We start from the raw sequence: 11,891 nt of genomic DNA on the forward strand, positions 1-11,891 counted from the left end.
TCACCCACGTTATGTACACTTCCGTTCTAGACCCCTGGGTCACCCACGTTATGTACACTTCCGTTCTAGACCCCTGGGTCACCCACGTTATGTACACTTCCGTTCTAGACCCCTGGGTCACCCACGTTATGTACACTTCCGTTCTAGACCCCTGGGTCACCCACGTTATGTACACTTCCGTTCTAGACCCCTGGGTCACCCACGTTATGTACACTTCCGTTCTAGACCCCTGGGTCACCCACGTTATGTACACTTCCGTTCTAGACCCCTGGGTCACCCACGTTATGTACACTTCCGTTCTAGACCCCTGGGTCACCCACGTTATGTACACTTCCGTTCTAGACCCCTGGGTCACCCACGTTATGTACACTTCCGTTCTAGACCCCTGGGTCACCAACGCAATGTACACTTCCGTTGTAGACCCCAGGATCACCCACGTAATGTACACTTCCGTTGTAGACCCAAGGTTCACCCACGTAATGTACACTTCCGTTGTAGACCCCAAATTCACCCACGTAATGTACACTTCCGTTGTCGACCCCAGGTTCACCCACGTTATGTACACTTCCGTTCTAGACCCCTGGGTCACCCACGTTATGTACACTTCCGTTCTAGACCCCTGGGTCACCAACGCAATGTACACTTCCGTTGTAGACCCCAGGATCACCCACGTAATGTACACCTTCGTTGTAGACGACTGGGTCACCCACGCAGTTTACATTTCCGTTGTAATCGCCAGGGTCACCCACGCAATGTACACTTCCATTGTATACCCGAGGGTCACCAACACAATGTACACTTCCGTTGTAGACCCGAGGGTCACCAACACAATGTGCACTTCCGTTGTAGACCCGAGGGTCACCAACACAATGTACACTTCCGTTGTGGACCCCTGGGTCATCCATGAAATATAAACTTCCTTCGCATCGCAAATGACCTCAAGGTCACTGACGACAGATAAAGCTTCGTTGTTATTAGACCCCGAGGTTAATATCAACAGATAACTCTTCCATTGTTATGTGCCATACCGCAGAGTCACTAACAACAATACATTTACAACACCGGACCACTTGACGGTATTTTTTGGGTCTTTGCCAATAGTTAAACATAACACTTCGTTGTAACATTGACTAGTGACCTAAACGTACTCGCACAACCTATATCTGTGACCTTATCACTGAGGTCTAAAAATACTTTTTTTGAAAACATCCTACAAGGAGGACAAGTGATATGGTCTAAATGAGATGTTTAAATCCTTGTCAACTTATCAGTAAGATAGAGAAGGTGGGGGATATGGGTTACGATTCACCTACCACATTCATGTTACACTCCTACAATATATCAGCTTTGGACAAATAGTTGTTGAAAAAATAAATACTGGATAACGTTTTAAGAAAACATGTCACAAACCCTATACTTTCACTTAATTACGTTATAAAAAGTGTCTGCATACACATTGAATAATAACTGAGAACAATTAAAAATATCTTTGTAAATCCCAGAGCAGTTCATGAGTTATCTCTCATACGATAGCTTGTGCACGAGATAGAAAGAAATTACGGCAACGGAAAGATTGAGCATGTAAAGCGGGCCGGTGTCCTTCATGTAAAGCGGGCCGGTGTCCTTCATGTAAAGCGGGCCGGTGAAATTCATGTAAAGCGAGCCGGTGTCTTTCATGTAAAGCGGGCCGGTGTCCTTCATGTTAAGCGGGCCGGTGTCCTTCACGTAACACGGGCCGTTGTCCTTCATGTAACGCGGGCCGGTGTAATTCATGTAAAGCGGGCCGGTGTCCTTCATGTTAAGCGGGCCGGTGTCCTTCATGTAACGCGGGCCGTTGTCCTTCCTGTAAAGCGGGCCGGTGTAATTCATGTAAAGAGGGCCGGTCTCCTTCATGTAAAGCGGGCCGGTCTCCTTCATGTAAAGCGGGCCGGTGTAATTCATGTAACGCGGGCCGGTGTAATTCATGTAAAGCGGGCCGGTGTAATTCATGGCCGGTGTCCTTCATGTAAAGCGGGTCGGTCTCCTTCATGTAAAGCGGGCCGGTGTAATTCATGTAACGCGGGCCGGTGTCATTCATGTAACGCGGGCCGGTGTCCGTCATGTAAAGCGGGCCGGTCTCCTTCATGACGGAGATAACAAAGGAGTTGAAAACACTGTTTGAGGATCTCTATAGTGACAAGCCAATGTTTTTGCTCAAAACTGAAGTAAAGCATCGAGGATCAAACCGAACTAAAGCTAGATTCCGACTTTGAACAGTTGTTGCTTGACATGGCAAGTAGGTTACCCGAATGTCGTGATGCTTAACCAACCTTAGCCCGTTGTGAAGTACTGTGAAACAGCAATATTGCTTATTATCAAATTTTCGGATGCAGTAGGGAGCACAATCAGGGGTAATTTTGTTATCTATATATTATTCAATTAAAACTTGGTAATAATGCAAATTGTGACAACTCAACAAGTTGATTTGTAGCTGATTTACAAATAAATACAGTCGGTGCGTTTCTGTGGTAGAAGAAACTGATCTAGTTATTGCAAGGTTTGGTGAAATGCCATTGCGAAGATGGGGACTTTTGTAAGTCTAACACCAGACTAGTAACAACAACACACAAGTTTGAGTTAGTAGAGATTTATGTAAGTCTAACACCAGACTAGTAACAACTACACACAAGAGTGACTTAGTAGAGATTTGGGGGAGTCTAACACCAGACTAGGTAAGTCTAACACCAGAGTAGTAACAACAACACACAGGTGTGAGTTAGTAGAGATTTATGTTAGTCTAACACCAGACTAGTAACAACAACTCACAAGTTTGAGTTAGTAGAGATTTATGTCAGTCTAACACCAGCCTATAGTAACAACAACAGACAAGTGTGACTTAGTAAAGATTTATGTAAGTCTTACACCAGACTATAGTAACAGCAGCACACAAGTGTGACTTAGTCGAGATTTATGTAAGTCTTACACCAGACTATAACACCAGACTAGTAACACCAACACACAAGTGTGACCTAGTAGAGATTTATGTACGTCTACGCCAGACTATAGCAACAACAACACACAAGTTTGAGATAGTAGAGATTTATGTAATTTTAACACCAGACTAGTACAACAACACACAAGTGCAACAACACACAAGTGTGAAGTAGAGATTTATGTAAGCCTAACACCAGACTATAGTAACAGCAGCACACAAGTGTGACTTAGCACAGATTTATGTAAGTCTTAAACCAGACTATAGTAACAGCAGCACACAAGTGTGACTTAGTCGAGATTTATGTAAGTCTAATACCAGACTAGTAACAACTACACACAAGTGTGACTTAGTAGGGATTTATGTAAGTCTAATACCAGACTAGTAACAACAACCCACAAGTGTGACTTAGTCGAGATTTATGTAAGTCTTACACCAGACTATAACACCAGACTAGTAACACCAACACACAAGTGTGACGACTTAGTAGAGATTTACGTAAGTCTAACACCAGACAATAGTAACAACGACACACAAGTGTGACTTAATAAAGATTTATGTAAGTCTTAAACCAGACTATAGTAACAGCAGCACACAAGTGTGACTTAGCACAGATTTATGTAAGTCTTAAACCAGACTATAGTAACAGCAGCACACAAGTGTGACTTAGGAAAGATTTATGTAAGTCTTACACCAGACTATAACACCAGACTAGTAACACCAACACACAACTGTGACTTAGTAGAGATTTGGGGGAGTCTAACACCAGACTAGTACAACAACACACAAGTGTTGCTTAGTAGAGATTTATGTACGTCTAACACCAGACTAGAAACAACAACACACAAGTGTGGCTTAGTAGAGATTTATGTCAGTCTAACACCAGCCTATAGTAACAACAACAGACAAGTGTGACTTAGTAAAGATTTATGTAAGTCTTACACCAGACTATAACACCAGACTAGTAACACCAACACACAAGTGTGACGACTTAGTAGAGATTTAGGTAAGTCTAACACCAGACAATAGTAACAACGACACACAAGTGTGACTTAGGAAAGATTTATGTAAGTCTTAAACCAGACTATAGTAACAGCAGCACACAAGTGTGACTTAGTCGAGATTTATGTAAGTCTTAAACCAGACTATAGTAACAGCAGCACACAAGTGTGACTTAGCACAGATTTATGTAAGTCTTACACCAGACTATAACACCAGACTAGTAAAAACAACACACAAGTGTGTCTTAGTAGAGATTTATGCAAGTCTAACACCAGACTAGTAACAATAACACATAAGTTTGAGTTAGTAGATATTTATGTAGGTCTAACACCAGACTAGTAACTACAACACACAAGTGTGACCTAGTAGAGATTTATGTACGTCTAACACCAGACTAGTAACAATAACACATAAGTTTGAGTTAGTAGAGATTTATGTACGTCTAACACCAGACTAGTAAAAACAACACACAAGTGTGAAGTAGAGATTTATGTAATTTTAACACCAGACTAGTACAACAACACACAAGTGCGACATAGTAGAGATTTATGTACGTCTAACACCAGACTATAGTAACAGCAGCACACAAGTGTGACTTAGTCGAGATTTATGTAAGTCTAGCACCAGACTATAGTAACAGCAGCACACAAGTGTGACTTAGTCGAGATTTATGTAAGTCTTACACCAGACTATAACACCAGACTAGTAACTACAACACACAAGTGTGAAGTAGAGATTTATGTAAGCCTAACACCAGACTATAGTAACAGCAGCACACAAGTGTGACTTAATAAAGATTTATGTAAGTCTTACACCAGACTATAACACCAGACTAGTAACTACAACACACAAGTGTGAGTTAGTAGAGATTAATGTAAGTCTAACCCCAGACTAGTAACAACAACCCACAAGTGTGACTTAGTCGAGATTTATGTAAGTCTAGCACCAGACTATAGTAACAGCAGCACACAAGTGTGACTTAGCACAGATTTATGTAAGTCTTACACCAGACTATAACACCAGACTAGTAACACCAACACACAAGTGTGACGACTTAGTAGAGATTTAGGTAAGTCTAACACCAGAGTAGTAACAACAACACACAGGTGTGAGTTAGTAGAGATTTACGTAAGTCTAACACCAGAATGTAGTATCAACAACACGCAAGTGTGATTTAGTAGAGATTTATGTCAGTCTAACACCAGCCTATAGTAACAACAACAGACAAGTGTGACTTAGTAAAGATTTATGTAAGTCTTACACCAGACTATAACACCAGACTAGTAAAAACAACACACAAGTGTGACTTAGTAAAGATTTATGTAAGTCTTAAACCAGACTATAGTAACAGCAGCACACAAGTGTGACTTAGTAGAGATTTATGTAAGTCTACGCCAGACTATAGTAACAACAACACACAAGTGTGACTTAGTAGAGATTTATGTAAGTCTAACACCAGACTATAGTAACAACAACACACAAGTGTGACTTAGCAGAGAGTTATGTGAGTCTAACACCAGACTATAGTAGCAACAACACACAAGTGTGACTTAGTAGAGATTTATGTAAGTCTAACAACAGACTAGTCACAACAACACCCAAGTGTGACTTAGCAGAGATTTATGTAAGTCTAACACCAGACTATAGTAGCAACAACACACAAGTGTGACTTAGTAGGGATTTATGTAAGTCTAACACCAGACTATAGTAACAACAACACACAAGTGTGACTTAGCAGAGATTTATGTCAGTCTAACACCAGACTATAGTAGCAACAACACACAAGTGTGACTTAGTAGAGATTTATGTAAGTCTACGCCAGACTATAGTAACAACAACACACAAGTGTGAGTTAGTAGAGATTTATGTAAGTCTAACACCAGACTAGTAACAACTACACACAAGTGTGACTTAGGAGAGATTTATGTAAGTCTAACACCAGACATGTAACAACAGCACACAAGTGTGACTTAGTAGAGATTTATGTAAGTCTAACACCAGACTCTAGTAACAACAACACACAAGTGTGAGTTAGTAGAGATTTATGTAAGTCTAACACCAGACTAGTAACGACAACACACAAGTGTGACTTAGTAGAGATTTATGTAAGTCTACGCCAGACTATAGTAACAACAACACACAAGTGTGACTTAGCAGAGGTTTATGTAAGTCTAACACCAGACATGTAACAACAACACACAAGTGTGACTTAGCAGAGGTTTATGTAAGTCTAACACCAGACATGTAACAACAACACACAAGTGTGACTTAGTAGAGATTTATGTAAGTCTACGCCAGACTATAGTAACAACAACCCACAAGTGTGACTTAGTAGAGATTTATGTAAGTCTACGCCAGACTATAGTAACAACAACCCACAAGTGTGACTTAGTAGAGATTTATGTAAGTCTACGCCAGACTATAGTAACAACAACCCACAAGTGTGACTTAGTAGAGATTTATGTAAGTCTACGCCAGACTATAGTAACAACAACCCACAAGTGTGACTTAGTAGAGATTTATGTAAGTCTACGCCAGACTATAGTAACAACAACCCACAAGTGTGACTTAGTAGAGATTTATGTAAGTCTAACATCAGACTAGTAACAACAACACACAAGTGTGACTTAGCAGAGGTTTATGTAAGTCTAACACCAGACATGTAACAACAGCACACAAGTGTGACTTAGTAGAGATTTATGTAAGTCTAACACCAGACTAGTAACAACTACACACAAGTGTGACTTAGGAGAGATTTATGTAAGTCTAACACCAGACATGTAACAACAACACACAAGTGTGACTTAGCAGAGGTTTATGTAAGTCTAACACCAGACATGTAACAACAACACACAAGTGTGACTTAGCAGAGGTTTATGTAAGTCTAACACCAGACATGTAACAACAGCACACAAGTGTGACTTAGTAGAGATTTATGTAAGTCTAACAGCAGACTAGTAACAACAACACACAAGTGTGACTTAGAAGAGATTTATGTAAGTCTAACAGCAGACTAGTAACAACAACACACAAGTGTGACGTAGCAGAGATTTATGTAAGTCTAACACCAGACTAGTAACAACTACACACAAGTGTGACTTAGGAGAGATTTATGTAAGTCTAACACCAGACATGTAACAACAACACACAAGTGTGACTCAGTTGAGATTTTTGTAAGTCTAACACCAGACTATAGTAACAACACACAAGTTACTGTTAGTAAAAATATATGTAAGTCTAACACCAGACACGTGTGACTCTAGAGACTTACAACAATCGCTTTCTAATTACCTAACTACCGATGTACCTCGCCGTGACCCAAACTGGAGCAAAAATATAACAACGACAGAGCTCCGACGAGAAAGGACTTGACAAATTGACGGTATCGATACCGATGTAGTACCGGCGTTTCCGTTGTGATACCGTTGTTCTACCGTTGACCTACTTAAGAGCCGTTGTGCTACCGAATACAATGTACCACTTTTCTGTTACTTTAGTGTTTCCGATATGGCGTCAATGTGATACCGAGGCATCAGTACTACTTCGGTGGTATTCAGTAGAACTACGGTATCACATCGGTACCAGCACATTACTAAGTAAAGCCAACGGAAAGCTGCCGATGCTCGCTCCGGCAGCGCAACGGCGGAATTTCTTTAGCATGTTCTAAAATGTTCTACCGTCGCCTGCCGATGCCAACTTTTTCGCCAATATTCTGACGCTGTCCTGACGATGTACTACCGTTCTTAGCGATTTTTTACCGTTGCGCTGCCGTACTAGTACCGATCCCCGAAAATCGCCAAATGTGTGCTCCGGTATAGCTCCGGCGACCCAAATCGGCTAGGTGTGACAGGCCTTAAAGGGGCTGGTCGGGGGGGAACAAATGTCATATTTGCTAAAATGGCATACACATGTTTAAAATACCTTCTTATGAAATATACCGATTCAAATTTTGCTGAAATTCACTCCCTAAGAGTAAAAATTATAATTATATTAAAGAAATCCTAAATCGTCACTTGACAGTCTAAAACTCTCATTTGACCCAGATCAGTGATGTAATCTTACCGCACGCGCGTCATCAACAAGGTCAAATGTAAATATCGCGGCGATATAAAAAGATGCATGCAAAAGTCATGACAGGCACGAGGTATCAATACCGTTATATATAACAACAAAATATAGGTAGGAATACTATACACTTGCATCATACATGACCTTTGAAAACAATTATTTACGTATAGTATTGCTGTCTTGTCCGCTAGTTGAGTCCGACATGGCACATGACGGCGTGCTATTGTTGTTATCTTCACTGCCTCACTTTCGAAACAACCACGTGACATATATAAATAGATTTACGCGGGGCTTCCCCGATATTCAGTGGTCATAACTGGACATTGCAAGCAGAACTCGACCATCATATTGCTTTGGTATAACTTTTGGAAGGCCAGAGAACGCATTTAGACCCATTTATTTTGTATTTTTTCCCCGACCAGCCCCTTTAAGGATCAAGACCTATACTTCTCTGCTTCGTATGTTATAGTTTTAATGCTACCATTTATATGGAAAAGATAATCATGTCAAACGAAATGTTATTTAGACATTTGTCGGCTTCAGTTTATTGTTTAGTGCTTATAGCCAGAGTGTTTTGGCCTCGTTGATATAGTACCAAAAGGGTGGTGCCACAGATCCTCAACCACCATCGAAATGAAGCACACACATGGAAAAAAAGGGTGGGGGGGTCTGCTACCTTATCTGTTAAATGATAAGGTGACTTATCCCAAATACTATATACAGCTTATCTGTGATACATGTTTTTACAAAGGTAAACATATGAACAATAATTTGCAGTCCTCATCACTAGTATATATAGTCGACATATATCACGTAAATTATGATTTTCGGTGCAACGTTTTTCAAAACCAAATCAACTGTGGCATGTAAATAGCGAAGGTTGGGGAAACAAGCTTGTTACTATCAAGAATTGCAAATTTCACGATCGGAAACACTGTGTAAATGAATCGTCTGTTTGCATAGACAAGCATTAACAATAGCAGACTAAGTAAAATATGTAAAGACAGAACCATGACTTTCTTAGGGGGATGCGGCCCCTAGGTACTATTCCCGGGGACGCACTGGAAGCGTCAAAATCCCAACTCCTTGACTATTTATACAAATCCTTGGCATTGAAAGACAATCATACTAAAATTAAATTGAAAACATTGGGATTGTTCTAGCAGCAATGCCAACCACCGTGTGATGTGATACGGATCCAAAATGATATAAAATATTTCCGTAATTTACTCACATTTTGTCATGATCACTAAAATATCTACGTAAAATATGCCCTTTTTAAAGAAATATCTAACACTTGGTTAAAATGCATTTTGAATTATGCATGCAGCTATATCTTTAAACAATTGGTTTCTGCTACACGCGAGATCTTGTTTTTATTTTTATCAGTCCGACGATATTCAGTGATAGAGTTTGTGATTGAGTCAAATGCCCATGTTGTGAAAAAAAGAGGAATCTTGGTTGAAATAAGAAAAATATTTCAGTTCTGATATGCAAAGAAGATATTTCCTGTGACTTTCTGTGATCATGGATTGTATATATATGTATCATTACGTATAATACGTTTAATGGACACTGCATCATCATGTTGACACTGTTGGCACTGTGACCGACGCATTTTCTTTATTACATCACTATCTGTTTAAAACATTAAGACGTCATGATTAAGTATTAGTTCTATTACAAATCAGGTTCTGATTTGATACAGTAACGAAGGTAATAGTCATGCAAAACTCCGAAAGCATACATGCTAGAAATAGGTATAAACTGAAGCACGAACTAGGCAATAGGTAAAGCACGAACTAGGCAATAGGTAACGCACGAACTAGGCAATAGGTAAAGCACGAACTAGGCAATAGATAAAGCACGAACTAGGCAATAGGTAAAGCACGAAATAGGCAATAGATAAAGCACGAAATAGGCAATAGGTAAAGCACGAACTAGGCAATAGGTAAAGCACGAACTAGGCAATAGGTATGCACGAACTAGGCAATAGATAAAGCACAAAGAAACCATGTTGTCATGTTTTGAACTGGGAGTATACAAAATATCAAACACTAAAGAAGAAAAGCGTGTTTGCTCATCAACAAAAAGCTGTAGTTACTGACTGATTAACGTGCGATTAATACATCGGGTTTAGTTTGAACCGTTCCAAGACAAGATAAGGCAACTTTGGTAATTCCTTGGGTTGGCTTGCAACAACGACTAAAACCATGATATATTTCTTTATATTATTAGCAAAAGGAAAAATATTGTATTTCTCGAAGTTATCATAGAAATATAATATGACTGTGACAAAAAGACTATCATGTTTCTAAATGTTCCTAAAATAGATTTTAATAAAATTCCTTCTTTGAGGGATTAGGATATTCTGTATAACCAAGACATCGCGCAACCCCGGCCTCCATTGAGATATGTTTTGAGAATAAGTATTATATTGGCACAAGTATGACACAATCAATTATCTGGCTGGGCACTCGATGATACTCTCCTTGTCTTTGGTATAATTATCACATACCAACTTTATGCAACATGTTTGTGTGGCCTTATTCCTGTCTTGGTAATCAGGAAGCGCAAGCAGATAGAGATATAAGAGCAAATATTGATTTGTCATAGAGAAAACTCAAAATATTTTCAATTAGAAATAAATTAACGAACAATTCTTATAAAATTAGATACAAAAAGATTATGTTTTCGTATTTCTCTGTTACAGTATCATAGGCATAATAGGCATATTTAATGTTTTTAAACTACTTGATAGATACTCTCTAGATAGGAAAAAGTACGCTCTCTGGAAAACCTCGTCTTATTCTCCTTGTACTTTTACAATGGTCCAGTTGTAAATCTTGCCATTGTGGTATGGATTTTGAGTTCGAATTGCGGATTTGAATTCTCTATGGGGTTTATGTAATGCTTGCCATAATTGCATTGTCGCTTGAAAAGAACATCTGTTAAACTCTGTCTTAGTTTAGCTTCTATGAACAACAGTGTTTGTTATCGAGATAAAATAGAATATCATTACAAGGAAAACGTGTTTTCCTTTGTATCACTAGATTACAACACCCAGTACGAGTATTGAAAGACCCCTTTGTAGCCATGTGTAACAATGGGGTGTTTCGTGTGTACTATGGGGTGTTTCGTGTGTACTATGGGGTGTTTCGTGTGAACAATGGGGGGGTTTCGTGTGTACTATGGGGGGTTTCGTGTGTACTATGGGGGTTTTCGTGTGTACTCTGGGGTGTTTCGTGTGTACAATGGGGTGTTTCGTGTGTACTTTGGGGTGTTTCGTGTGAACAATGGGGTGTTTCGTGTGTACTATGGGGAGTTTCGTGTGTACAATGGGGTGTTTCGTGTGTACTTTTGGGTGTTTCGTGTGAACAAGGGGGTGTTTCGTGTGTACTATGGGGTGTTTCGTGTGAACAATGGGGGGGTTTCGTGTGTACTATGGGGGGTTTCGTGTGTACTATGGGGTGTTTCGTGTGTACTATGAGGTGTTTAGTGGGTACTATGGGGTGTTTCGTGTGTACTATGAGGTGTTTCGTGGGTACTATGGGGGGTTTCGTGTGTACTATGGGGGTTTTCGTGTGTACTATGGGGTGTTTCGTGTGTACTATGAGGTGTTTCGTGGGTACTATGGGGGGTTTCGTGTGTACTATGGGGGTTTTCGTGTGTACTCTGGGGTGTTTCGTGTGTACTATGGGGAGTTTCGTGTGTACAATGGGGTGTTTCGTGTGTACAATGGGGTTTTTCGTGTACTATGGGGTGTTTCGTGTGAACAATGGGGGGGTTTCGTGTGTACTATGGGGGGTTTCGTGTGTACTATGGGGGTTTTCGTGTGTACTATGGGGTG

The 11,891-nt window shown here is 40.1% G+C and overlaps 1 protein-coding gene across 1 annotated transcript; it reads right to left on the bottom strand.

Moving 5' to 3' along the window:
• Positions 1–1,560: 1,560 nt before the first annotated feature.
• LOC110449439 lies at positions 1,561–1,989 on the bottom strand (the record flags this gene model as incomplete). The annotated part of the gene is made up of 1 exon (XM_021496314.1): positions 1,561–1,989. A coding segment is annotated over exon 1 (429 nt), but the record flags the coding sequence as incomplete, so codon positions are not given.
• Positions 1,990–11,891: the final 9,902 nt, after the last annotated feature.

Source organism: Mizuhopecten yessoensis, unplaced genomic scaffold, assembly GCF_002113885.1.
Source record: "Mizuhopecten yessoensis strain PY_sf001 unplaced genomic scaffold, ASM211388v2 scaffold4613, whole genome shotgun sequence".
In the NCBI taxonomy this organism is placed as follows: domain Eukaryota; kingdom Metazoa; phylum Mollusca; class Bivalvia; order Pectinida; family Pectinidae; genus Mizuhopecten; species Mizuhopecten yessoensis.